Here is a 27,511-nt window from a genome sequence, read left to right as displayed (position 1 = left end):
TCTAGGATCCAGGTGGAGCCTGCTAACTCAGCCCTGCTGCCCAGCTGAGGTGCACCAGAGCAGCCACCCAGACCCAGGTGGGTGGAGTGGAGGTTGTGCAGGCAAAGTAGAGGTGAAAAGGTGCCTCCGGCTCCCTCCGTGGTACTAGAAGCCGGGGTCCCAGCGTACAAAGCCTTCCTGTCCCCAGATAGAATCAGTCCCATCCTCATGTTGTCTGGTTCCATTATGTGATGTCTCACACAGGACATGATCCGATTAAGACAGTTTCCAAAGACGGGGCACCCCCGGGGGCAAGCACCAGGTGTCTGTTTCACTTCTGGAGGTGCAAGAGGGAAAGGAACTCATTTTTCTTCGCATAAAAGCCACTGCCAAGCTGTGTGCCTTGGGCTGCCTGGCCCTTGAGGGGCCTTTTCCTAATCTGCAGAGGTACCAGGTAGGCAAGGAGCAGCGTGGTCGGTCAAGGTGGGTCGGGGCGATGGAGGTTTGCATGATGGCTCTGCCCCTCCTCGGTGTGTGGCTTGGACAGAGCGCTTTCCCCCTCTGTGCCTCACTTTCCGCATCTGTAACCTGCGGCTGCACGTAACAGAGTGGCCACAAATTGCAGACGGGAGGACAGGAAGATGCAGAGTCCTGCCTGGCGCCTCAGACGGCAGCTGTGCCCACTGCTGCCACCCAGTGGCGGGGAGGAGGCACGGGAATCTGAGCAGGGACCCCACAAGGCCTTCCCGGCACAGAGGAAGGGGACAGTGCTCGGGAGCCGGGTGGACCCAGGTTTGCCTGAATTTCACCTCCAGGTTAGTGATTGGGGTACACCTCGCATATCTCCTCCTACTTAGGTTATAATCCTTGCCTCTCAGGGCTACAGTAGGGACAGTGAGAGGGGTGCATGCAGTAGGTACTCATTAAATGCTCCCTCCTGCCCAAGGTGGGGACTGACTCTTACGGCCATGGTGGAACTAAGATGGAAGCCCCAGAAGGCCCCAGCATCTCCCAGGTCTCCTGTGGATGGCGGGGTCCCAGAGATGAAGTGGGGCCCACATAGTGGTGTTCCCCATTCTGGTTCCCACACCCCAGTCAGCCTCCCCATTGTTTTGAATCAAAGGTTATCTGAGTGTCACCTCCATCCTAATCAGAGCACTGCCCTACCCTAGGCCCCCCAAACCTTCCTAGGAAGTTCTGCTATGGCCCCAGAAAGTAAACAGGCAAAGGTAGCTGGAAACTAATTGCAAAATTTATTCCAGGGTGGCAGGGCCGGGGAGCTTCTTAAGGGCACTTCTCGTTTGGGGGCTGTGGGTCTCCAACCTTGACAGGGGCACACGCTTCAGTGGACAAGGGTAGGGGCTGAGGCAGGGTGGTGGGGGAGTAGGGATACCCAGTCACTTCCAAATGGGCAGGTCAGCACAAGCTGCAACAGCAACATTAAAGCAGGACAGACAGTGGCCCGACACGGGGACGGGGACAGCGAGGCCTCGCCCTAGTGCCTGGGCCGGAGAGTCAGGACACCGGGCAGGAGGCCAGGGAGCTAAGGCCCAGCTTCAGGGGGTTGCGGCAAGGGACCCAATGCGATAGGGTCAATGAGGAGAGGCTGATCACCAATGTCCCTGACCTAGAGACCCCCACTCCCTCCCCAAGTTCACCCACATTCCTACCCATGGAGATCCTGAGCTTCCACCCAGCGCATCCTGCTGCCCATCTAGTGGGGTGGGGGCAAGCCACAGCGCCTCTGGATTGGAGTGGGGCTCTGAAATAATGACCCAGCACCACCATGGGTGCTTGGTACGAGGGTGCTTAGGGAGAGACCATGGTGTTAATCCCCAAATCCCAGACTCAGTGCTCAGATCTGTCCTCTGCCCCCCACATACACTTTTCGAGGGGTAGCTAGGAGATTCAAAACCAAACCAACCAAAACAAAAAGGCAGGTGAATACCAGCGTGGCGGGCCACTTGGGGCGGGGCAAGAATGCTGACTGTGCCAGCCACTCCTCTGGAGAGAGAAGGCGAGAAAGGCGATTGGAGCTGTTCTTCCAGGCCCCATGGCAAAGTTTCCCCTGCAGAAGTCGGGGAGGGGGTAGAGAGCCGGGGAGGAGGGCTTCTTGTCCTACGCAGTCTCCCAGGGTCCTCTAGGGCCTGACCAGCCTGCCCAATTTTGCTGACCCCAGTTCACAAAACAGAGGGCTGCCCTCCTGGTGTCTGTGGGAGGCTCTGGAGACCCCCACTTCTCCCCCCGTTGACCCCCGCATAACCTCTCTCTGCCTCTGTTTGCAGGAGGAGAAGGAATGACCTCTGACCCAAGGGCCACAGCGGTACCCACAGGGAACCCCAAACCTCCCCCCTGGGCCTGCACACCAGACTCCAGGACAGACAGCTGGGAGCAGGGGGAGGAGGGGGTGATCAGCATCACCTCCTTGGGGCGCTCCACGTGGCAGGCAGGAGGCTGTGATGAGCAGGGCCCACCCCTCCACCAGGCCCTGCCCACCCACACCCGCCTTCCCGAACACAGGGCTTCCGAGCTGGGGGCAGGGGCCTGTGGGGTGGGGCTCCCGGGGCAGCGTCATGAAATAAACCCTCTGGAGGGCCCGGGTGGCTGCGCCGCGGCCCCTCCCCGCCCGGCCGCCCTCTCCGCCCTCCGCCAGGCTCAAGTCTGCTTGGCTTGGAGCATCTCGATGAGCAGGTTGTTGCGGGGCATCTCGTTGCCCAGGTGCTTGTGGTACAGGTACTCCTTGGCCTGCATGCTCAGCGCCCGCACCTCCACCAGGCACAGCAGCAGCTGCTGGAACTTGTCCCCGCAGTGCGGGTAGTGGCACAGGGTGTAGTCGAGCAGCGCGGCGTTGGCCTTCTCCTGCGCGTCCTTCACCAGGCCGTGGTTGTTCAGGAACTTCACATCTGCAAAGGGGGCGCACGGTTGGAGCCCGCCCCTCCCCGGCCCCCCACCTTCACGGGCACCCCGTCCCGGTGGGCACTGGAGTCCTGAGAGCTGCCACCCACCCACACCCCAGCCGCGCCCTCCCTCCCCGCACGGCACCCTCCCGCGGCCGAGGGAGACCCCCGGGTCTGTCTCCCACGCGGACAGCCCTGTTTTCCCCGGATGTGGCCGCTGCTGCCACCAACAAGCCAACCAAGGGCACGCCTGTCACCCCTGTTGGGTCATCACCCTGGGGGACGCCGCCCCAGCCAGCAGGTCACCCGCACCCTCAGCCGCCACCAGCGCCAACGTCCCGCCGTCGGCCGCGCGGGCACGGGCACCTGTCACCGCCGTGGGCGCCCCAACCGTCGCCCACCGGGTCGCCATGGCACCCGCCCGCAGCCCCGCCTCACCAGGCTGCTCCTCTCTCGGGGGAGCCGGGGCGCAGCCCCCCGTCCCAGGCTGCTGCGAGCCTCAGAGTGGACACGCGGCGGGAGGCAGAGGAGCAGCCACCGGCCCTCGGGGAGGCTCAGAGCCCGGCCGAGACGGCCAAGGGCTCCTGTCTCGCCCAGGCCCGGCCCCGGCCCCACGGCCAAGACCCCCGCAGTGGCCCCCCGCGCCGCTCAGGGCCAGCCGCGCCCCTGCTGCAGCGGCCACTGTGCCCTCACGAGCTCGGCGCCGGGCGGCCGCGGGGGACGGGCCCTCGCCGCCTGGAGGGGCACAGCTGGGCCCGCGGGAGGCCGAGGGGGGTCTGGCTGGGCGAGGCGGCCGCGGGAGGCCTGCGCTGCAGACAGAGGGAGGCGCAGCTGGAGCACCGAGCGCACGGGGTCTCTCAAGGCGCGGGCTGAGTGCACAAAACAAAAACCAGAAAAGGAAGATCCGAGAGAGACCGACGGCGAGTCGCAGCTCCATGACCCAGACGCTCCTGAGAACGCGCTCGGGGCGCTCGGTGTGCGGGAAGCAGCCGCGCGGGGGGCCGGGCCATCAGGGCCACCCCGGATCTTTGGTGCGGGCGGGTGAAGAATGCCTCCCCCCACAGGGGTCCAGGGAAGACACAAACAGTTGGGGCTGAAGGGGGTTCAAATCCAGCCCCCCATTCAGGAGCCACGGCCTTGCTCCGCCCCGCCCTGACAAGGCCCTCTTCCTCCAGGAAAGGGGGGTGCCCAGGGAGGGTGACGTTCTCCTTCTGCTCACGCGCCTCCTTCAGCTCCTGGGCAGCTTCTCCAGCTGGTGCCTGCCCAGGGCCCAAGGGTCAGCAGGAACCCACAGGCTTTGTCCCCGCTCCCCAAATCCCTGCACAGTCTTGCCTGGGATATGGTGTCCAGCGGCTCAGAAAATGGTTGTCCATGCCCTTGGCTTCTGCCCCCATCACCCCGGCCCTGCTGCTGCGGGGGAGTCAGTGGAGCCGACATGTGCAGCGCTTGGCCCTTTAATCCTTCTTAACACCCACTGCGCCAGGAAGGCTTGATGCTCCTGGCAACCCTGATCCCCAGCCGCCCCCAGCGCACCCACCAAGGCCTGTGTTGTCCCAAGTCGGATTTAGGGAAACCTGAGCTGGGCCCAAGGCATATGGCAAGACCTGACCTGATCCTCCACCCCTACCGCTGGCCCCCTCACTTCCCGTCAGTAAGTGGGCCTGGCCATTTTCTTCCTCACCTCCCAGGAGCGCCACAAGGCACCTTTGTGCCAATTAGAAAGTTCTCAGAGAGACTTGGCAGAGGGCATACAAGCTGGATTTCACCCTGACCAATCCCCTGCCTCGGTGCCTTTGTGCAGTGAGCAACCTGCCCGACTGTACACAGCAGACCTGCTCTCTAGCCCCGCCTGCTCCAGACACACTCAAAGGTCATGGGAAGTCCCCCTGCTGACTGCTCCCACCTCACTGACCTCCACGGAGCAAGTTGCCTGCTGGCCCTACCCCAATTTTGTCTTCTCTTCACCTCTCCTGCTCCCTCACCCTCCCTGGGTTGGGCAATTCTCTTGGCATTGTTTTCTAACAATTCCCAATAGGAGGCTGAGGGTCCAGAGAAGGGGAGAGACCAGCTCAAGGCCACACAGCGGTAGAGGGACCTGAGAAAACAGCTGGAGTGGGAGGGGGACTGGACTGGGATGCTGCAGTCGGGGCAGGAGCGGCAGAAGAGGGGGAGCTGGGGAGGATCAGGCTTTACCAGGATTTACTGTCCTCAGCAGCACAGTGCCAGGGACAGCGGAGTGCAAGGTGTGGGAGCAGAACAAGGACAGCTCTCAGGGACAGCCCCCCTCGGGGCAGTTCTATGGGTCCCTCAGCCCTCTGTGGGCTGGGGACCCCCACTGTCCCAATGAGGTGGGCTACAGGACTGGGAAAGGAAGCACAGGCACCGCTTGTACCCCAGGGGCTCCAGCACATGACTGGCAACCCAGTGTCCTGGGCCCCTGGAACCCTGGAACCAGCTCAGGTGTTCCCAATAGACGCCCAGGAAGGTCAGAGGGTGCACGTGGATGTGGGGTGTGCCCAGGAACACAGCAGATGCCCATGTCTGGATTTAAATCCAGGTCTCTCTGGCTCCACATGCCTGTGGGCAAACAGGGGTGGGGTCAAATATGCACTCAGGTTCCTGGGGAACTGGACATGACACCTTCAAGTTCACCCAATCCAGGAGTCCATTCCTAGGGCCCTCAACCCTGGGGGCCCAGGATTCCCCAGAGAGTGTATCTGGAGCCAGATGTGACTTCTTCCTCACTTTGGAGGAGACCAAGGACAAGCCCTGCCCCTTGACTGATCTTATGAGACAGACGGAGATGCTGTGGGCTGACAGATACGGCCAAGCCAACAGCCCACCGCCCACCCGACACAGAGCCGGGGTCGCACAAACCAGACAGCCCTCACGTGTCAGGGCTTCAGACGCCGGCATCCAGCAGCTGGATGACCTTGGGTAAGTCCCTTCTCCTCTCCGAGCCTCAGTCTCCTGTTATCTGCTAAATAGGTACAGGTGAGTCTCCGCTTCCAGGGTGTCCAAGAACCAGACCTGCTTGGTGTCAGCTCTGGGCCTGAAGTGCAGAAGTCTAGACACAGGCGTGTGGGAGATGAGCCTCATAGACCCCCCAAGCCTGCTCGGTTCCCAGCAATCCTGGAGGTGGGAGGGGGCTGGGAGAAGACACCCCCACGACGATGGAGAGCCGCCTGCTAGCTCTGCCGAGCTGGGGGCCCTGCAGGCTCTCAGAAAAGCCCCCTTTTCACGGTTTAATTGAATATTTGAATAATCCTTTCATTCCAGCGAGGCATAAAGAATGTTGTCCCAATAGCGGTGACTCAGGCAGGCGCCCCCGCGCACAATGGCCCCTCGAGTGGGGCTGCTATTCAGGCCGCCTTTTGTTGGCTCAGAGCAGTGGGTAAATTGCAAACGCTTAAGGGAATGCTGCTGCCGCCGCCTCAATGGAAGTCAGGAAATCGAATGTTAGGTCAATCCATTAAGCTTCGATTAAGTCCTCTGCAGAACAATGCCAGCCGGGCCCATCTTCATAAACACCACGATTGCCAGGAGAGAGGCACTAATTTTAATTAAACCTCCTTACCTGCCTCCACGCCTGTCTGAACTGGCTATTTAGACACCAAATGGTACCCTTCTGCAGAGGCAGGCGAGAAGGAGGCGCTGAGTGGACAGGAGGCGGTGGGGGGATCACAGGAGACGGCCGCCCAGCCAGGGAAGCGCCAACCCGGGAGTGACGCCCAGGGTGCCAACTAGAGGTCTTGGGGTCTTGGGCCCTCCCTCTCCCGGAGCCAGGTTCCCTTGCAGACCAGTGCTCCGGGTGCATAGGGAGAGGGGCCTCCCGACCCTCTTCCAGACTCCGGGCAAAGCTTCTCCCTCATTCTGCCCAAATTGGCCCAGTGCACCCCAGCCCAGGGCCCAGCCTCTTACAGAGGTCTGGGCTGCCACCTCCATCCATGCCTGAAGTGAAAGGACCTTGCTAAAATAAACGCAAATTTGATCAGGTTCCTCCAGCTTCAAATCCTTCCCAGGGCCAGGTTCAAGGTGCTTGGCCCAGCACTCAAGACTTCGCAGAGCTCAGTCCCAGCCTGCTCCACCTCCTCCTCAGCTCCCCCTGGCCTGCGGCCACAACCAGCCAGAATTCCCCAGACTTTGGTACTAACCGCTCCTTCCATCTGGAATGCTCTGACTGCAGCCTGCTTTGTTTCACCCAGAACACTCCTACTCATACTACAAGGCCCAGCTCAGAGGCCCCTCCTCCAAGAAGCCCAGCCCAGTATCCTAGGTAGACTTGATATCTCCTCTCCAGAACACCCCCCTCAGCCTGACCCATGTCCCTGCCCACGAAACCAGGCACTGTGCCGGACACGCATCAGGCGATACAGATGGAGCCTGACCCCGCCATTCAGCCACTTCCTTCGTGCTCGGTCATCGGTGCACTCACTTTCACAATGATGGTGATGCTCAGAACAGCCCCGACGCACATCCTGAGGCCACATGTGGGCATCTGGGGAATTCTCTCATGGACTCTTGCCAGCAAAGGATTATTACGGTCCTTATGTGCAGATGGGGAAGTAGAGGCTCGAAGAAGGGGTGGACATGCGCAGTGGCACATGCCAGAGGGAGTTTAGGTTTAGAATCCTGGCTCTCCACTAACCTCACAAACAGCCCATTCCTCACCATCCCCCCACCACCCACTCTTGCACATCGCCTCGCACATGCGTGTGCACGTCTACACACTCTTATCCCTCCCTCTCTCCTCCCAGCCCATGCCAGCCAAGCACCGCAGACAGCCCCAGACTCTGGGCCACGGGAGGGTGGGTCTGAGCCCAGTCACGTGCCTGGCCCAGCTCTGCTCCCCCCCCATGCCCCGTAGAAGGAGGAGTCCCCGGGGATCGCGTGGCGGAGGCCAGCACTGCAGGGCCTGGCGGTCTCTGGTGCCCGGGGTTTTGGTGGCAGAGGGGACGGGGCTGCAGGACGTGTGTCTCAGGCCCCAGTGGTCTGGAAAACCAGGACAGGGTCCTGCTCTGCAGGGGGCACCCAAGGACAGAGGGAGCCCTGGCCAGGGAGATGTGACTGGCTACCCACCCTCTACCCCACCCCCACAGGGCCTCCCTGGAGGCCTGGTGATGGTGGGCAGGTCAGAACCATCACCTACAAACCGCCCAGACCCCCACTGACCCCACACGCCAATCTATGTGCCTCCAAGCACCACGCTCCCCTCCAAGCCCCTCGTGTCTTCACGTCTCCCCATCGCCCCTCAGTGTTCAGACGTAAAAATTAACAACCCCGTAGAAATCCGCAGCCTGCACACACAGGCACACGCGTGAGTGCAAACAGACACACGACACAAAGGCACAAACACGCAACTCCTGGTCACCACATCCCAGCAGCTCACACCCAGGACTCTGGCCCGAGCCGCCTCCCGGAGCCCCTCGGCTCTCCAAGACGAGGTCACAAGCAAGGGAAGTAGGGGCGTCCCCCAGCAGGCGGCGGCCTGGCCGGGGTCCTGAGGCTCCTCCAAGAGCCTCGGGCCCCAGCTCCTAACTGGCTGCCCCTAGGGCTCATCCATTCCCCAAGAGGAGGCCGACTGGTGAAGACGGGGCCTGGGGGCTCCCAGCGCCTCCACACGGCAGAGGCTCGGCAAAGGCAGAATGAAGGAACGAGGGAGAGAGGGACTGGGATAACGGGGTCTGAGCTCCCACATTTCTCAGCGTCAGAATTCGGACCCTCAGAGCAGGAACTTAGGGAACACGGTGGGGGCCGGGGAACAAGAGCTCCTGAAGTCACGGGCCTGCTGTGGCGGTGCCTCGGGCACTTTTCCAGGGCTGCCCGCCAGGAATTTACCGGCGCCTCCGCGGGGTCCCTGTCCGGTAACCCGCAAGCCTAAGGCTTTATCTTGGCCACGGAGAAACAAGCCCAGAGAGGGAGCAGCCCCCATTTTAGACGCCAGGCCCTGGGCCAGGTCCCTCACACCCTGAGGGGGGCCCGGCCCCGACAACCGCTCCTCCCGCAGAGCCCGGCTTGGCCTCCCCAGGAGCGCCCACGCCCCACGCCGCCCCGGCCACCCGGCGGGCCAGGCCCACGGCCACTCACCGAGGCTGAAGAGGATGAGGAACTTGAGGCAGACGAACTCCTGGCGGTCCAGCTGCAGCGCGTGCAGCTGCAGCACCAGCTCCTGCGCCCGCAGCACCAGGCTGTGCAGCAGGGAGCCCGCCTGCGCGGCCACCGTGGTCAGCTCCACCTGGCGGGCGGAGCGCAGGGTCAGAGGGCTGGCGGCGGCCAGGACGCGGCAAGGGGTTCTGATCGGGGCCAGGGGCGGTAGGGACCGGAGGCACCTGTCCAGGAGCTGACCCACCCCAGAGGCCCCCCCAGAGGCCCTCCCATTCCCGAAACTGAGGGCACAGCGGCCCCAGCAATCCTCGGTGCCCGGTCCGGAGCTGAGGGCCCAGAAGCTGCAGAGCCAGTGGGACAGGTGGGCGCAGAGGAAGGCGGGAGGCTCCTTCACACACACACGGCCGCCCACAGACCCAGTGGCACAAAAGGGCTTCGTTTCGTGGGGTGTCTGCAGCCAGCCCGGCAGCGGGCAGGCTGTGGGGCCCGGGGCCTGCCCGACACACGTGCACTTGGCCACGGGCCTGCTCAGAGCCCCACTCGTGGACACTGGGCTGGGCACGTGGCCACACCTCGGTGCACCTTCACACACACACAGCGCACTTGCAGGTTGTCACGCGTGTGCACGCGCGTGTACACACACACACACACACGGTGAGGTCGCATCACCGGGTAACACCCGCGTGTGCTCATGTCCACATGTGACAGGCAGGTCCCAACACCCACACACTCACGATAACACGCAGGCAGACACACGTGCACGCAGCACGCCCGTGGCTGACCCGGGCCAGCCCAAACACACGCACACCTCACACCTGCCCTCTGCTCCCAGATGGCCTCAGCAGTCCCCTGGCCCCGGGAGCCTGCGACACCCAGGGTTGAGAAGGGAGGAGGAAGAAGCTGCTGGGGTGGCAGCAGGGGATGGCAGCAGCACCTCGGCCTCTCCCCCCACACCCACAGCGCGGGTCAGGCCCCTCCTCCTCCGCTGTCCCCCACCCAGGCCAGCCCCCCCTTCTCTGCTTTCTCCCTTTCCTCCATTTCCCCTGCACCTGCTCTTACCACTTGGGGGTCCTCCTTGAAAGTGCACCCCCCAGCATCCCAACACTGAGCAGGGGGCGCAGCCTCCAGGCCCTCCTTCCCTGCCTCTTTGCCCCAACCATGTGCTTGTTCAAATGCAACCTGATCATGTTCCTCCCCTAGAATCTCTCCTGTGGATGCCTGTGGCATTTCAGGGAGCCCAAGGCTCCCACCCTAGAGGGATGTTCCCTGACCTAAGGGGACCCAAAATCTGACTTTGAGCTTTGGGGCCCAGAAGCCCTGTTTGTTCATCCATTCACTCATTCATTTGTTCATGATTGAAGGCTGGCAAGGTCCTGCCCAACCCAGCTCCTAGCAGGCCCTGGATCCAGCCTTATCCCTCACCTCACACCCCACAGGACACCTGCTCCCCAAATCCCACATACACAGCCGTCCTAAACTGCCCTCCCTGAGTCTTGCCCTGCTCTGCCCTCTGCCCCCACGGCCTTTCACTTCCTGACCAGCCCCTGTGTATTCCTCCAGGACCCAGCGTGACCTCCCAGTGCTCCCCACCCCCGCCCACACCCCCGAGCTGCTTCACCCAGAGCGGGGCTCCCAGGGCCCGGCTCTTCTCACAGCCAGGGCCAAGGCTGGACAGAGCGGGGTCAGGCCAGTGGGCATCCCATGAAATTGGGGAAAGGGCCGATATCTGGGGTGCCTAGGGTCAGCCCCGGAAAAGCCTGGACCCTTCTGGAGGGTGCAGGGGGGAGGGGCAGCACAGGCAGGCCCGGTCACCTCCTGCCCGGTGACCAGCAGGATGCTGCTCTCCTTGCCGTGCTGGATCTGGCGGTAGATGTGGTCGAACACCAGCAGCTCGCTCCAGCAGCTCTGCAGCAGGGTCATCTGGTCGGCCACCTGCAAGGGACAGGAGCACGGGGTCCTCCCAGCTCTCAGCGCTGAGGTTCCCTGCCAGGGTCCCCGCCAACTTCATCAGAGCGGACCTGGGGCCTCAGGACCAGCTCTGCTGCTGAGCCGCACGGCCCCACGTGAGGTCTAGAACCTTCCTGCGGCTCAGTTTTCTCATCTGCAAAGTGGGCTGAGCATTAGAACCTGGTTTGGCACATATTAGGCATTCGATAAATGTGACTCCGGAACGTCCCTGGAAGTGCTTTGGGAAGGGTCCCGGCAACATGGCAGGGAGTGGTATTAATTTTCATCTTGTGCCCACTGGGCGGTGGTCACATGGCCAGCAGCCTAAATTGCTCAAAAATGAGCCCTGGAGGGAAAAGAGAGGGCTCCCCTGGACCTTCTGTAGAGCTCTCAGGCTCGGGGGGAGCGAGGCCCCCCGTCCCGCCCAGGCAGTGAGCAGGGGAGAGCAATGGTTTGCTGTTGGCAGCAGAACAGAAGAGCCCCAGGGGGGTGCCGAACACCCAGGCTACAGCTGGGGGCACTCAGTGCTCAGACGGGGCCCGTCCCTCCCACTTTGGGGGACCCATGGCAATGGCAGTGGACATTTGAGGGACTCGGGACTGTAGGATGCCAAGAGCCAGAAGAGCCCTCTGGGACTCCTCTGGCCTAAATCTCCAGGGTATAGATGAAGACTCTGACACTCAGGGAGGCCGAGGGCCTCTCCCGGGAACACACAGAGCCAGTCAGGGCAGGACGGCGTCTGGCATTCTCAGTGACACACACAGAGCCCTCCGGGTGCTCAGAACCTCACGGGGTGTTATAGGGCAAGCTAGGAGGGCACAGTACAGGCTCAGTCCCTCTCAGCCTCTGTGGCTCATCAGCCGACTCCCTGGGCTGGGCCCTGCAACCTCTGCAAACCAAGCCAGCTAGCAGCATTGCACAGCGGTTCCACAGCCCTGAGAAGTTGGTACGGCTGTTAGCCCCAATCCATGGAGAGCCCAGATAGGTCGAGAAAGTTGCCCAAGGTCACACAGCTCTGTCTGGCTCCAGATCTGAGCTTTTAACCACCAGGTATAGACGAAGATCCACTTTTGCCACTCAGGCAGGCTTGTCGCTTCCCTCTTGAAGCCCACCCAGATCCCCCCTCCTCCCTTGGTGCCCTCACCATCCTCTGCACAGGGCACCTGCATGACCTGATTAACTCATGCCTCTGTCTCCCCCAATACCTGTGGCGCCTGGAAAGGCAAGACTGGTCACCTGCTCATTTTTGGATCCCCAGAGCAGAGGTCAGTGGGTCGTTGATGAGCAAGTTGTGCTTCCCAGGAGCCCAGGCCGCCCCGTCTGAACTGGCCTAGGCCTAACGAGCAGCTCTCATCTCAGGAGTAGAAGCCCCTCCTCTCCTCTGACCCCTCCTGGGCTAGGAGCACCCCAGGGGAGGCCTATCCTCAGGCAGATGGAGGGAGAGGAGAAAGTGGACAAAGAGAAAAGTGAGCAGCTGCAGACAAAGTCAGGGTCCCTTCAGGCCCCCCTCTCGCCAGTCTACAGAGGGAAGATCTGTCTCTGTCCTACTCTAGGCCGCAGGCCGTCCATCTCCCCGCCACAACCCCATCAATGCCAGGACAGGAAGCCCAGCCAGGGGGCCCGAGGACCTGCTAGCCCTGGAGGGAGTGGCCAGGAGAGAGTGAGAACCAGGGCAGGGGTGAATCCCGGAGGCCGCTCCCTATCTCTCCTCAGGAAGTGGTCAAAGAGGCCTCCCCACCACAGGTTCCAAGTAGGAAGGGAGGTCCAGAGAGCCCTGACGACCAGGCCCAGCCCAGCAGCCCGGGGCTCCTCACCCCTGCCCTGTGACCCGGCCATGCTCCAGGAACAGAGGCTCTCCTCAGGGGGCACGCAGGAGTGGGCGTCTCCCAGATGCCCCAACTGCACCCGTCTTCTGGGGACCTTGGGCTCCCGAGGCCCAGGTAGAAGGGGCCTGCCGGGTGAGTGACACTGGCCCCCCGGCCCCCCGGCTGGGGTAGAGGAGGAAGACATGCAGCACTGGGCTCTGCCCCACACCCCACGAGGCCCTCGGAGCAGACACCCTTGTGCCAGATTGAAGGAACAGGGGGTGGGGGGGTGGAAGAGGGAGCGATAAGGGGGAGAATTAAGAGATAAGCAGGCCGAGTTTCAGGCAGAAAGCAGCAGGGGTCACAGTGACCCGCAGGCCAAGCCCTGGAAGCAGACTCTGTCCCCAGGCCTCAGACCCTGGGAGCGGGGGCAGCCCTGCCCAGCAGGGCGGATAGGATAGGGGTGGCCAGGGCGGAGGGGCAACATGGCGGCCGAGCTCGGGCGGCCTGTGCCTTTTGTTTCTCTCCCAGCTCAGCCGCACATCCTCCTCTGCCCTCATTTCCTGTTCTGAGAAATGGGGAAACAAATCCTCCCTCTCTGGGTAGAGAAAACATAGGCGCACGCTGCGTGAGGAATGGAAGGTTCTGGGGCCTGGTGGTTGGTTCTCCCAGCCATGCTGCCCCTGCCCCGGCGGCCTCACCTGCCCCCCGTAGGGCAACCTTTCCTACCAGATTTGTGACTCACCTTTCCCCTGCACGGACAGATGGACACGTAGACACCAAACTCCACAACAGCGCACGCAGGCGCACGCGCACACACACTCTCTCTCTCTCTCTCTCTCTCTCTCTCTCTCTTCCCTTTTCATTTAAAAGAAAACCAGAGGCGGGAGCCGCCAGCCCTCTCCATGGAAAGCAGGTGGCTAAGAGGCCGGCTCACTTTACCAAAGAGCGTTGGTTTTCACCTTCCCAGGTTTCTCGGGAGGCAAACGTCTCCCCCTCGACCCTCAGGCCTCTCTACCGCCCCGGGAGCAAGGACACGGCGGCACAGGGCCCGGGGCCCTCGTCCCAGCCCGTCTGCTCGGCCAGTGCCCCGGCCGCCCGGCCCTCCTGCCACAAATCTTCCCGGAGCCTTGACACTCTGCGGCCTGCCTCGGAGACGGGGTATTTATGGGCTCCGAGCTGACCTCCCTCCCTGCAGGACCCCGCAGAGCCCCCCGGGGTCCACGGGCTGGCGGTGAAGGCCGGCGGCTCTGCAACGCTCCGGCGGCTGGCGGGCTCGGCTCCCCGGGGCCCTCCCGGCCAAGCGGTCAGCGGCCGCCGTTTGTCAGCCTGCGACTGACAGTTACTGCCGCTTAAATGAACCCATATATCTGAGCGGTTAACTCTGTTGCCAGCCCAGGGCCTCGGAGCTGCCCATGGAGGGTCGCCCTGATATCAAGATGGGTTACGGGGCCCTCTTGGCCCCTGTCTCTCCTCCCTGATTCCTATCTTGCAGCCTCGCGGCCTGTCCTTCAGGGGAGGGGCAGCCCCCGCCTGGCCTACACGCTGCCTCCCACCCAGCAGAGGCACAGGGAGCTGCTGCTACCTCGCAGGTAAGAGGGGCTTTGTTAGCACAGGGCCAGGTGGGCCTCCCTCTCCCAGAATTCCCCTGGGCTCAGGGGACCCTGATACAAAGTATCTTTCCTCACTTTTCCAGCCAGGCCTGCACACACCTGGGCTCACAGATTACATTGTCCGCAGCCCGGGGGGCAGCAGGCTGTCCAGGGGACTGGCAGCTGGGCCTCCCACTACATGCCCGCCCTGGCTCAGTAAAAGCCTGGTTGGCTCAACCCTGACAACAGCCCTCTGACGTGGATATTGTTTCAATGACTATTTTATAAGTGAGGAAACTGAGTCTCAGAGGAGTAAAGTCACTTGCCCAAAGTCACTCAGCTGGTAGGTAAGTGGCAGATCTGAAATGTGGGTGCAGGCCCCTCAGCTTCGGGTCTTTGTTATTAACGTCTGTGACTGCGATCCGTGATTGTGAGAAGGAAATGCAGAGCTAGAGGGACCTCCAGGCCGGAGAAAAGGAGGAGGAACATCCCAAGAGGACATATGGAGCCCCAATACCCAGGCTCCCAGAATCCCTGCCAGCGGAGCAACGAGCCAGGCCGTCACACTGGCAGCAAGATGTCACCAGCTTCACAGATGCTGAGTAGCCTCTGGGGAGAGCACAGACTCTGGTGGGAGCCCCGCCTTGCCGGCCACCCTCGCAGGCTGTCCCTCGCCACTGCCCACTTCTCAGCCAAGCTCTGGCTCGGACCCTGCCAACCTCTCTAGCCCCAGCTTGCAGGACTCCCTGGATTCCCTGACGCGTGAGGCCTGTTCACACATCTGGGCCTGTCGCCACTTCCTAGAAAGTCCTTAACCTTCCTGGGCTGCCTTCTGGAAAGGCAGATTAAATAGTCCTTCCCTGACGTCCTTAGATTAGCCATTTGCTCCCCCTCTGCGTCACCTTGGTCCCTCCCCAGTGCTCTCAGGGCCTTGGCCCCTTGCGCCGGCATCAGCTGTGTCCACATCTCCCCTCCGCTAGCCGGGCAGCCTCCTGCATCCCATTCATTTCAGTGCCCAGTGCCCAGCCCAAGGGCGGCGCTCACAGACTCGAGAGCCCCCTCTCCGCTGAGGCATGTGCTGCCTGGAGACGGAGGGGTGAGTGGCCAGCCACAAGGGACAGGAGGGTGTCACCCAGCACCCCTCCATGCCGCTGCCTCCCCACTCTGGCTTTCGCCCAGGGCTCACTGGCTAGAGGGAAAGACGTTCCTGCTGGCAGCTAAGGACGCTCTCAGGGCTGGGCTGGTGCCTCTCCGCAAGCCTCCACTACAGGGCAGTGACCATGGCTCAGATTCCTGGGTCGATGCTGAACCTCAGGGAAGGGGAAGCAGGAAGGTTTGGACCACAGAGAAGTGAAAGCAGGAAAAAACACTCAGCAAAGCTGGGACAAAAGCCCTTCCCATCCTGCGTGAAAAACCCCGAGAGACCAGGCCGCGGGCCAGAGGAAGTGCCCTGCCCCTGGACCCAGGGTTCGGGAACCAGGAACTCGCTGCCCCTCCTCCCCACTGCTCGGGGCTCTTGGGGAGTCTGGGGAGGAAACTGGCAGCCAACCCGAGGGTCCTGGGATCCTTTCCCCACCGGGACCTCCAGCTTGAGTGGGAGGCAGACGGGAGGGTTCAAGTGCGGACCCCTTGCCTCACCCGAGACCAGCCCAGAGAGGGGGCCGGGGACGAGAACCCACCCCATGCCCCGCACATGGCGCAGCCCCAGGCGCAGCCACGAGGCCCTCCGCGGCGGATGTGGGAGCCATCACCACCAATGCTTGTCTTCCAGAGCAACTCGGCGCCACCCCCAGCCCAGGGGCGCACAGTGCCCATCCCCCAGCACCCCCATGCGCAGTCCAGGCAGGCAGTGCCCCCGGCCCATCCGGCCACATGCCCTGGAGGAAGCCCAGGCCCGAGTGGCGTCAGCACCGACAATGCCGCTCAAGGCTGCAGCGGCCCCAGCGGGGAGGCCACGGGCCTGCTGATTACACCCGGCCCGGAACAGCCAGGGGGGCTAGCCTGGGGCTGGCGAACGCCAGAGTGAAGGGTGCCCATGCCCAGGTCAGAGAGGGTGGGTCTCGCTGGGCTTGGGAACCCCTGAGGTTGTCAGAACAGCCTGACCAAGGCAGTCGGGGCACGGGAGGCAGCTCGCAGGCCATGGGCCTTCAAACCACTAGGCAGGCTGACTGGAAAGTTCTTCCTGGCCTGGCCTCAGTTTCTCCCCCTGCTCTCTGCTTCCTTTGTTGCCTCGGGTACCTCAACCCCAGGATGGAATGTCTGGTGGCAGAGAGGAAGGCTCCCTTGTCTGGAGGATGGGTGGTTGGCCCTGCGGCCCCCCATCTACCCTCCCACCGAGCTCCCCATGCACACACAGACACACGTGCGCGCGCGCGCACACACACACACACACACACGCTGACAGAGGCTCAGCCGTCAGGCCTGAGAGGCGCAGGGGCAGCAGGGGAGAAGGCCACAGCGCTGACACCCGCGGCCCCGCTCAGAGCTGCTGAGAGCCCTGCATTACAGTTGAGGCCGGCAGGGAGCGGGCGCCTCTCCACCTGGGGGGACAGGCCGGGCCGGCCCCTCTCCCCGACCCTGGGCTGGGGAAGCCAGAGACAGTCTCTCAAGGAACCCAGCTAGTCCCCTGGGGGAGCCCAGGGTGTCATGACAAGAGAAAGGCCTGTAGAGACCGGGACTGGGAGGGCCCTGGGGAGGCCGGAGAAACCGGAACAAAAAGACACACACCAAGGAGCGAGAGACCACGAGAGACCGCAGGAGACAGGCGGGGTGAAGGGAGCCCAGCCTGTGAGAGGCCGAGGAGAGGGACGGAAGGAGTGAGGAATGCACGCGAGGGGAGGCAGCCGGGACCCCGCGGGCGGGAGGGGGCCAGAAAGGCTGTGATGGACCGGAGAGACTCTCCAATGTGCCCCGTGTGGCCTCCCTGCCCCCCGACATGCCCGAGCCCGGTGTCCGGGACAGCCCCACACCAGGGGTGACCGAGACAGGCTTGGGCGGCTGAGCACACCCCAGATCTGACCCCCAGCCGGGCAGGAGGAGGGACTCACCTCCAGCTCCTTGAAGACCATGCACCTGCGTGCCCAGTCCACGATGGAGATGAAGGTCTGGTCAGCCATCCTGCACAGCAGGCTGAAGGGCGCGGGCTGGTCGGGGCGGCCCTTGGCGGGCTCCTGCAGGCAGCCCACGATGCGCGCGCGCACCTGCTCCTCGTCCGGCTCCAGCTGCAGCAGCTGCAGGATGAGCTCGGGCACGCCAGGCCCTCCAGAGAAGGGCTCCGGGTAGCCGTAGGGGGGCCCGGGCTGCGGGGGGCTGGCATAAGGCTCGGGGTACTCGGACTTGATGGCGCGGCCGGGAAGGAGGGGTAGAGGTAGCCAGCCAGGGGCCCGTGGGCGCCGGGCACGGCCATGGGCAGCGCCGGGGCCCCAAAGTCGCCCAGTGGCCCGGGAGGTGGCGCGGAGCCCAGGCCCTTGGGCTCAGGCGCGTGCAGGCCGGGAGGCAGCATGTAGTCCGGGGGGGGCGGGGGCGGCGGCACCCCCATGGGGGGGCCTGTCTCCAGCTTGAAGCCGTTGGCTCGGATCTGCGCCTTCTTCTGCTGCTTCAGGGCCCGGTCCCGCTTGTACATGGGCCCAAACTTGTTGCGGCCGCCTCGCATGCGGTCGGCGCGCACGGCTGTGGGCAGGGGCAGGGGTCAGGCTCGGCCCTCCCGGCCTCCGGGCCCTCGCAGAGCTTCCCAGACAGAGCTGGCCTTGGCACTCCCTGCCCGGCGCGCGCCCCACAGAGGCAGTGGATGCCCTTGGCCCCGTCCGCCTCACCTCCTGACACCCTGCTCTGGCCATGCCACCTCACCAGCCCGCTGCTCCTCTGCTCTGACTTCTCCATCTTCCCCGCCTGCCTCCGAGAGTCCTCCTGCCTCAAACCCTTGCCCTCTCGCGCCTTCCAAACACGAAGCCCTGAGGCGGCCACCTCCAAGCGGTCAGGCAGGCTCCACCGTCCTTGCCGCTCACCAAGCTAAGTGCTGTGGTGCCTGCGAGGCGGCTGAGAGCTCCGGGGGGCACAGCCACGGGTTCAGGTGCCCGGCACGGCCCGGCAGGGAGACAGTGACAGGCAGTGGGCCCTGAGCGGCTCCCTCACAGCTGGGTCCCCAGAGTCCAGCTGCTTCTTGACTGACCGCCTGGCTCTGTCAAGCCCCTACTGCGCAACGACTCGGCCTCCCCCACTGCCTTCACATTGAACGTGGAGTTCAGGCTGGCCCGGGCTCCTTGCTGGAGAAGGGGCCTCCCTTGCTGACCAGATGTCCCTCCGTTTGGCCAAGAATGTGTCACCAGCCGGACCCAACAGGTGCATGTCTGCATCTGCAGCGTGGCCCCGGCCCTGCTCAGACAGGACCCCACGGGGGCGCCAGGAGAAGGGAGAGGCCAGGCTCAGCCCGCCGTGTCTCTGGACCCTCCCGGCCAACCTTCCCGCCTCGGGGTGGGCAGCTCTGCTCCCCGAGGCCTGCGCATGGCACCCAGCTCTCCTGAGGACCGCAGGCTGGGGACAGGAGCTCCCCGGGTGGACGGGAGCTCTCCCCACCCGGGACTCCTTCCTCGAGGGGGCAGGACGGGTGGGCCGCAGCCCTCCGAGCCGCTCGGGCCTTCACATTATTTAAAAACTTTGGCCAACAGCTGCCTGCTCGGCTCACAGCCCGCTGGGGCCAGCAGGGTGGAAGCCTACGACTGTCCACCCTCAAAGAGCTTGAGCCTTCCTGCTGCAATGCCTTCCCTCCCCTCTGGACGGAGCGCCGGGGCTGGGGCGCGGGTCCTCTGGGGGGAATGCTCCCCCACACCCTGGCCTTTCCAGGACCCTGCTAAGAGCAGGGTGGGAAGGGCACCCCCACCCACCGAGGGCCGAAACGGAGTGGCCCTTTGGATGGACGGCCAGACGGCCAGATGGGTGGGCTGGAGAGCGAGGTGGACAAACAATAAGAGCATAAGGCTCGTGGATAATGACGGCAGTGGGTGACCTGTTGTGCCGCATTTTCGTGCCGGGCGCCCAAACAGGAGCTTTTGATGCAAACCTCTCACAACCGGAGCGGCGCCGCGGCTAATGAAGCCCCTTTTTCAGACGGGGCATCTGCAGCTCGCAGAGCTAAGGGAGCGCGCCCGGCGGGGAATGCCCAGCCTGTGACGGGGGGCGCAGAGCCTCTGGGGTGCGCGTGGGGCAGAACTCCTTCCTCTCTGCGGGGCTCTGTCCCGCGCCCCCTTCCCAGGCGCTGGGAAGAGGGTCACCCCCGCGGGGTTCCCTTTCCGACACTGCTCAGCCCAACCCAGGCAGGTCCTGCATCCACCCCCTAACCCAGGGGGACCGCGGCTCTCACCCTCTGGTGCGCAGACCCGGGAGGTCCCATCGCCGGCCCCCAGACCCTGTCAGGAGGCCAGCGGTGCCCTCACCCCTTCTTCCACCCGAACCCCGCTCCGGCAGGCAGAGGGCAAAGGGCAGAGGCGCACCTTCCAGGCGCATCCCCACGGTCAGGCACTTCTGGAAGCGGCAGAAGGGACAGCGCTTGCGCTGCGTCTTGTCGATCTTGCAGCTCTGGCTCTCGGTGCACGTGTAGTGCTTGTTGTTCTGCACCGTGCGCTTGAAGAAGCCCTGCGGGCGAGGGGTTGGCGCGGGAGGCGGGCAGGGTCCGTCTTCCCGCGCGCGGCGCCCCCCGCTCGGCCCCGGCCGCCCGCCCGCCCGCGCGCGCTCCGAGCGGGAAGCCCGGGCCGCCCGCCGCGCTCACCTTGCAGCTCTCGCACGTGAGCAGCCCATAGTGGTAGCCGGACACCTTGTCCCCGCACACCGGGCACAGCTCGTCCAGGTCCTCGTCGTACGAATAGTCCATGCCCGCGGCGTCCGCCTGCCGAGGGGGGAGCGGGTCACCGCGCGGCACCGCGCCCGGCGGCGCCTCGACCGGGGCCCGGGGCCCGGCACCCCCAGCCGCGCGCCCCCGCCGTGCCCTGCTGAGGGGCCGGGCCGGGCGCCCCATGGCAGCGCCCCGATCGGGGCCCGGAGGCGGCCGGGCGTTGAGCACCCGGCGCCCGCGCGGGGATGTGCGGGGCGCAGCCCGCCGAGGGCCTCCACGCACCCCGCGCCCGCGCGGCCGCTCCCCGAGCCCCCCGCCCCTCCGCGGGCGCACGGCCCCCGCCGCGCCGGATCCGGGACCCTCGGATTCGATGCGCCTTGATCCGGCTTCGTTCGTCTGAGAACAAAACCCGGGTTCTGAGAAAAGGAGACGCGCTTGGCCGCCCGGGAGGCGCCGGCGACCCGGGCCAGGGGCCCGAGAGCCGCGCGCCCGCCAGCCCCGGGGCCGAGACGGAGACGCGGGGACGGAGCGAGACCCCGCCCGACGCGGCCCCCGGAGAGGCCTCCCGGCGAGACGACGAGAGCCCGAGAGCCGGGGACGCAGCCCGGGGAGGCGCGAGACGGAGGGAGACGAGGCGAGGGAAGCGGCCGGAGGGGAGCGAGCCAGGGACGCCGGGAGACGGGCGCGGAGAAAACCCGACAGGCGGACGCGGAGACCCGGCGGCGACCAGGCGCGGAGACGCGAGGCCCGCGGGGCGCAGAGGCGGGACCCGGGGAGCCCCGGGCTGCGCGGGAGGCGGGCGGGCGGGCAGGCGGGAGGGCGCGCCCCGGCGGGCCGGGCCCCGAGCTCGAGGACGGGCCGGGCAGGGCGTCCGAGGACGCGGCCGGGACGGGGCCGGCGCGGGGAGAGGCGCGGCGTCGCGCGCGGAGGGAGGCCGGGGCCCGCGGCCGCCGGGCCGCGCCGGGGAGACAAAGCCGCGCGGCGACGGCACCGCGCAGCGCCCCGAGGGCCCCGTCGGGCGAGAGGCGCGCGGCGCGGCGGGCAGGGCGGGCGCGGAGACCTCGCGGGCCGGGGGCGGCCTCGGGCGGAGAGTCCAAGTTCGGAGGACGGCGCGGAGCCGGCCGGGGCGCGGGGGGCGCGGGGAGGGCGGGCCGGCCGGCGCCCACCTGGCGGCTCCTGGAGCAGCAGCGCCCGCGTCCCGCGCGCGCGGAGCCCCGCACCTCCCGGCCGCGCCGCCGCCGCCGAGAGCGCCCCGGCGCAGCGCCGCCGCCGCGATGACGGCCGCTCGGGCGGGGGGGAGGGGCGCGGGGCCCCGGCGCTCCCCCCCACGCCCCCGCCTCCCGCCGCCCGCCGCCTCCAGGGCCGCGCCGGGCGCACCTGGGACCCGGCCCTCCGCCGCTGCGCGCGCTGGCGAACCCCGCGCCGGGGCCGGGACGCGGCGCCGCTATATCCGCGCGTGCGGTATCCGGGGGCGGAGGCCGGCCGCGCCCTCCCGCCGCCCCGCCGCCCCGCCGCGCCCGCCCCACACCTGGCCGCCGCGTCCCCGCGCGCTCGCCCCGACCGCCGCCAGCGGGGCCCCGGATCCCAGCAGGTGCGGGCGCCTGGGGCCTCCGGCCGTCCTCCTGCGGCGCGGGGCGCGGGCCCCGGGCGCAAACCCAGCCCCGCGGGGAGGGCGAGCGGCCGGTCGCCGCGTGGAAGCGGGAAAAGGCGAACCCCGCGGGTGCGGGTCCACGGCGGGGAGCCGGGTTCTTACCCGGGCCCCGCCACGTCTCCTCCCTGGAGACCGAGGCCAGTCTCCCTGCTCCGGTCCTCGAGCTCCTCATCTGTGAAATGGGGGTGGTGACTGAATTTCCTCAAGGACTTTCGTGCGGATGAACCGAGGTGGTGCCGGCAGCGCAGAGCGCGCCCCGGCAGAAGCGAGCCACGGCGCGGGCGGCAAGGCCGGAGCCTCAGTTTGCTGCGCTGCAAGTGGGAGTCGAGGTGAAGCCACCCTGCAAGTCCCACCCCTGAGCTTCCCGGGTCTGCTGAGGACCCGAAGCCGCCGAGGCGCGGGCGCGGGAGCTGGGGAGCAGCCGGGACAGGAGACGCACCGCCCGGCGAGCCGCGTTCTGACCCGGCAGGGCGGGCGGGAGAAAAGGAACGGGGCAGCCTCGAGGACAAAGGGCCCCGGGGCAGGACGGGCCGGGCTGAGTAATCGCTGGGGGATCGTCTATCGGGTCGCTCATATTCCAGAAGAAAATACCCTGGCTGGGGCCTCCCTGGTGGCGCAGGGGTTAAGCACCGCACTATGATGCTGTCCGCAGCCTCTGCAGCACGAGTTCGATCCCCGGCCGGTCAGGGAGCTACCCACATGGCGCAGCAGCCCTCTCCTGCCTCGCCCGCTGCTCCCCTCACTCTGCCTGTTCTGTTCCCCACTCTGTCTCTGGTGAGTCCTCTCACGCCCCCCCTGCCTCTTGTATGCAGAAATAAGTTAAAAAATACCCTGGCGGGAGAACAGACGGGGCCCACGGGACCTACCTGCGCCCTGCCCCGCCCCCTGAACACCTAGGGTCCTAGAAAGCCTTGACAGGTGCCCCCAAGCTGCAACCTTCAAGCTGAGAAATCCCACCGCGACCCTCTGCCCGGGTCTGAAGGCTGGGCTGGCGGCACAGCGGCTTTGCCCGGGCCTCCTGCCCACCGTCCTCCTGCTTCTGGGGCGCAGGTCCCGCGGCGAGGCCGGGACACCCGCGCACAGACACCCTCACCTGGCTCACCGCGCTGGAGGGCGGGGCTGGGGCAGACTCGCTGTGCACCCGCCCCCCAGACCGCTTGCCCTCTCAGAGTCTAAGGGTGTCCACGGACAGAATGGAGAGACAGGTCCTGCGGAGGGGGTTCTGCCGATCCGCGAGATTCCATGCATGGATCTTGGTGAGCAGGGAGGGGAGAGAGCCAGCGCTGAATTAGTTGCAGACCCCCCCAGACCACAAGCCCCAAGAAACAACAGCATCTTCCAGAGGTAGGGAGGAGCCTCTGAAAGCTCCCGGTCAGGGAGGAGCCCTCAGAAAGTGGCCCACTGGAGCGCCACCACCTCTGCAGGGGAGTGCAGGGGGCTAGAGGGGAGCACAGGGCTGGTGCTCCCCAGTTTACTCCTGCAGGATGGAGCCCACCGCGGTCAGCTGGATGTTATTGAGAAAGACCAGGCAGTGTAAGCACAAGTGGGGGGGCCCAGGGGCGGTGGGGGCTGGGCTCTGCACAGGTTCAACCCTTCTCCCTCCTTCCCCTCCCCTCTTCCCCAGGGGTTCCCCTATCCCAGGTCGGGGAACTTGGGGTTGGCCCTCTGGACTCCACTGCACCCTCCCCTCACATTCCCCATGCAGCTTAGCAGGCCGGGGTCAGAGCCCCCCACCCACCTGCCCAGGGAAGCTGACTGGGACCTGGCCCAGCCACAGAACCCCGACTGACAGATGGACACTGGGGGCGAACACGAGAATCCGCAGACACTCAGGGACAGCACAGTCACGCGGCCGGGGCGCCCCGAGACCCAGACAGGCGGAGGGGCATGGAAACCCTCCGGGGCACCGGGCTCGGGCCAGCACAGCCCTGTGAACAGCCGCCACAGCAGACACTGGGGCACCCGCAGACCCCCACGGGGCCTGGCCCCCTAGGCCTGGCTCCTCCCGTCAGCCACGCAGGGGAAAATAGGGGGCAGCGTGGTGGGAGGGCAGGTCTGGGGATATCTTTGGCCCCTTCCCTGCCAGAGCAGCGGGCATAGGTCACTCCAGAGAGCGGGCAGCGGCCGGCCCAGGCCGCGGGGAGGCACTGAGGACGGGAGGCTGGACGTCGGAGGCCTGGGCCCAGGCCCTCACTTACGGAGCGGAAGGCGAGCTCCCACGCTGGGCGAGGGTGGCCGGTGGGCACGGGCGTCCGCGGGGAGGCTCGGGCGGCCCAGGTGGGGCAGGGAGACCGCGGGCACACGCAGGCTCCTTCACGCCACGGCGGGCGGCGGGCGGACAGTAGGCTGGCCCTGTCCGTCCGTCCTCCTCCTCCCCGCCCTGGGGGGGGGCGCCGGAGGCCCAATTGGTCTCTGCCCCCACGTGACTCTGCAGGCCTCTCTCCTTCTTTGTTGGTGTTTCTCTTCATTTAGGTCTATTTTTTTCTTCTCCTAAAAGAAAAAAAATACCCCTATCTATCTGGGGGCCGCGGGTGGGGGCGGAGGCCAAGGCACTCTGGAGGCCTTGGCCAGCTGGCCGCTCCAGGCCGCTGTGGGGGCCCAGAGGCAGGGACCCCACGTAGGCGGGTAGGCAGCCCCGCTTGTTAGCGACTGGGTGGGAGTGGGGCCTGATTTATGGGCTGCTCCCCCACCCGGCCTGCAGCAGGGCCTCTCTCCCCTTGAGTGGCTACCTCCCTGGGGCCTGGCCCTGCGGGGTGCGGCCTGGCCCAGCCATGGGAGAGGAGGCGGTGGCATAGATGCCGTGACCAGGTGGTCCTGCTGCTCTTGGCCTGGTCGCTATGCTCTTCCGGAAGGTGAAGACAGGGAGAGGGGACGGAAGGCGAGCAGGTGAGCTGGCTGAACACCTCCCGCGTGCGTGTCCTCGTTCACCGCGGTTTGCTTCGCTGATTCTCCCCGCCAGCGGCTGGCGAAGCTGCTGAGACGGGGGCAAGTCTGCCCCAGGGCCGGTGGGTTGGTTCCCGTGGCCCCAGGTTGGGCCCTGTGGGTAGCTAGGCCAGGATAGGGCAGGGGAGAGGGAAGCGGGGTTTGTCTAGAAGGCCGGGCCTCCCCAAGCGGCCTGGCATGTCCCTGCCCCATCTCTAGGCCCAGGCAGGTCCTGAACGGTGGTGGTCCTTAGGGCCCAGCTGGCTCTGAGCTGGGCCCAGCCTGATGGTGCCTTTGTTCATTGCACGTTCGCCAAGCGCGCTGGAGATGCCAGGTCCCGAGACAGGCACTGGAGAAGAGGGAAGAGCTCCGTGTCCTCTGAGGATTTGCCTCCCAGCTGTCGCCCTGGGGAGGGGATTACTGGGGACAGCCACCCCATTCCGCCTTCATTGGAGGAAACAGGCAAACCATATAGAATACCTCACTTCACTGACCTGGGGTGAGAGGGTTGTTTTCTGGATAACTGTAGTCAACTCCATTTAGAACCTGCTGCAGCTTCCTCACTGTGTCACTTAAAAAACATTTTTTGTCAAAATATACACAAGAAAGCCATTTTACTGACAACCACTCCCACCCGCAGTGTGATACAGCTAATTCCCCACATGTGTGACCCCATAAGTATGTTTTTCACTCACAGATTTTCTGACAACACATACATCTCTTGCTTATGACTGAATCTGACTAGTGTCCTGTTATAATGCAATACAATTTAGTTTCTGAATTAACTTCACTCACTCATCCACTGAATTTAAAAAAGAGGGGGGGCCTCCCTGATGGCCTAGGGGTTAAGTCTCAGCACTATCACCACCTCTATGGCCTGAGTTCGATCCCCAGCCAGGGATCGACTCGCCTGCTGCTCCCCTCAGCAGTGTGTTTCAGTAGATCTGCCTGCTTCTGCTCCCCACTCTGTCTCTGGTGAATCCGCTCACCCCGCCCCCCCCAGCACCTCTGGCCTACAGCTCAGTTCTTCTATGCAAAAAAAAAATTTTTTTTAAGATTTATTTATTTATGCATACAAGATCTGGGGTATAGGCCAGAGATGCGGGGGGTGGTGAGAGGATTCACCAGAGACAGAGCAGGGAGCAGAACAGGCAGACTGACGAAATATACTGCTGAGGGGAGCAGCGGGCGAGCCAGGAGAGGTCTGCTGCGCCATGTAGGTTGCTCCTTGGTCGGTTGGGGAGTCTGCAGATTTCTTCATAGTGCGGTGCTTACTTAACCCCTTGTGCCACCAGGGAGGCCCCTGCAAAAATTTTTTAAAAATTAAAAAAGAAATATCCCAGGGGCCTCCCCTGGTGGCACAGCGGTTGAGCGCTGGGCTGCGAAGCTGCCTGCAGCCTTTGCAGCGCCGGTTCGATTCCCAGCTGCCGGCGAGGGTCCCACAAGGCGCGACAGACCTCTCCTGTCTCGCCCGCTGCTCCCCTCAGCAGTGTATTTCGTCGGTCTGCCTGTTCTGTTCCCTGCTCTGGCTCTGGTGAATTCTCTCACCCTCCCGTGCTTCTGACTATACCCAGTGCTTGTATAAATAAATACATAAATCTTAAAAAAAGAAAAAAGAAAAATAAAAGAAATATCCCAGCAAGTTCCTTCTATCACCAACATGTCACAGACATGGGGCAACAGTCAGGCAGGAGATCTTGTGAAATGGGTCCGCTTGCCTTGCCTGGTTCCTCATCCACAGGATGAAACAGGGTCTTTCAACACCATGGCGCCAGGGAAAGCACCAGCCTGATTTTCAGTCTCCTGTGAGGACATGAGGCCTAGGAGAATGGCTGAGGCCTGGTGGTGGGACTGGAGGAAATCCTAGTTTTGCTGTTCTGTGGACCTGGGCCTGTTACTTTCCTTTTCTGAGACTCATGTCCTTTCTGTCAAATGGGATAAGTGAGGAACTCCACGGAACATACTTGGTGGCTACCTGGCATGTTCTGTTTGCTCAATAAATGTTAGCAAAACACAAACAACCCGCTGAAGGAGTGGTGGGTGTCCTTAGGACCCTTTCTGTGCTGTCTGAGGTTACGACATCACGAATGCTCGTTGCCCTTCTGTGATAGAGTGACTCAGCCCAGCCTGGGGAACCCTCAAGGAGAGGCTGAGGGCTGAGTTATCTCTCGGTGCACAGCAGCCAGCCCAGAGCAACATCAGTGTTTGTTGAATGACTACTCGCCCCTGTGCCCAAGGCCCCCACTTGTTGCCTGGCCTTCCTGTCCTGTCGCATTCTCTGGTGACAGTCAGCTGTCACTTCCCACCACTCAGCCGGGACCCTGTCCACTCCTGCTCCCCTTGGATCTGGTCACTGACGTCCCTTCCTCTTCCTCTGTGTGGCCCCTCCTCTGCCCTCACCCTGACTGGATAAGGCATGAGGAGAATGACAAGGCCCTAGCACGAAGGTGCCCCCCATGGGCAGGGTCCTCTACTGACCACCCCATGCCCAACCTCCCCCCACCCCCGGGAGGTGAATGGACTCCCCCACACCCCACCCCCACTTCTCATGAGCAGCATTTGAGAGAGAAGGAAACTCAGCTTCAGAGAGGGGCGTCGTCGTCCAGAGTCACAAGGCAGGGATGTGATGGGCTCAGGATGAGAATTTAGGCAGCCGGAATCCAGCCCCTGGGCCTGCAGACTCAGTCCTCCCAGCACTGTCGGAGCCCCTGGGGGGACCCTCTGCCTTTCCCTCAAGCTCCAGCCCAGGTGGTCCCAGGCCATGGGCCCCATCCCGAGGGAAGGGAAGG

The 27,511-nt window shown here is 64.5% G+C and overlaps 1 protein-coding gene and 1 long non-coding RNA gene across 2 annotated transcripts; one reads left to right on the top strand and one right to left on the bottom strand.

The window, feature by feature from the left end:
• LOC129144805 (uncharacterized) lies at positions 1-2,078 on the top strand. Its single transcript, XR_008549444.1, has 3 exons — positions 1-77; positions 244-433; positions 587-2,078. It is a non-coding gene; the product is annotated as an uncharacterized LOC129144805 (long non-coding RNA).
• On the bottom strand, positions 717-24,326 carry NR5A1 (nuclear receptor subfamily 5 group A member 1). The gene is given in 8 exon segments (XM_037491623.2): positions 717-2,882; positions 8,964-9,111; positions 10,794-10,913; positions 17,373-17,674; positions 17,677-17,994; positions 19,812-19,953; positions 20,087-20,203; positions 23,999-24,326. Coding segments are annotated over 8 exon segments (1,665 nt in total). The 5' UTR covers positions 24,269-24,326; the 3' UTR covers positions 717-2,634.
• Positions 24,327-27,511: the final 3,185 nt, after the last annotated feature.

Source organism: Talpa occidentalis, unplaced genomic scaffold, assembly GCF_014898055.3.
Source record: "Talpa occidentalis isolate TD23 unplaced genomic scaffold, MPIMG_talOcc4v2.1 talOcc4.7, whole genome shotgun sequence".
In the NCBI taxonomy this organism is placed as follows: Eukaryota; Metazoa; Chordata; class Mammalia; order Eulipotyphla; family Talpidae; genus Talpa; species Talpa occidentalis.
The sequence above is the reverse complement of the archived record's forward strand: the minus strand, read 5'-3'. Positions and strand labels throughout refer to the sequence as shown.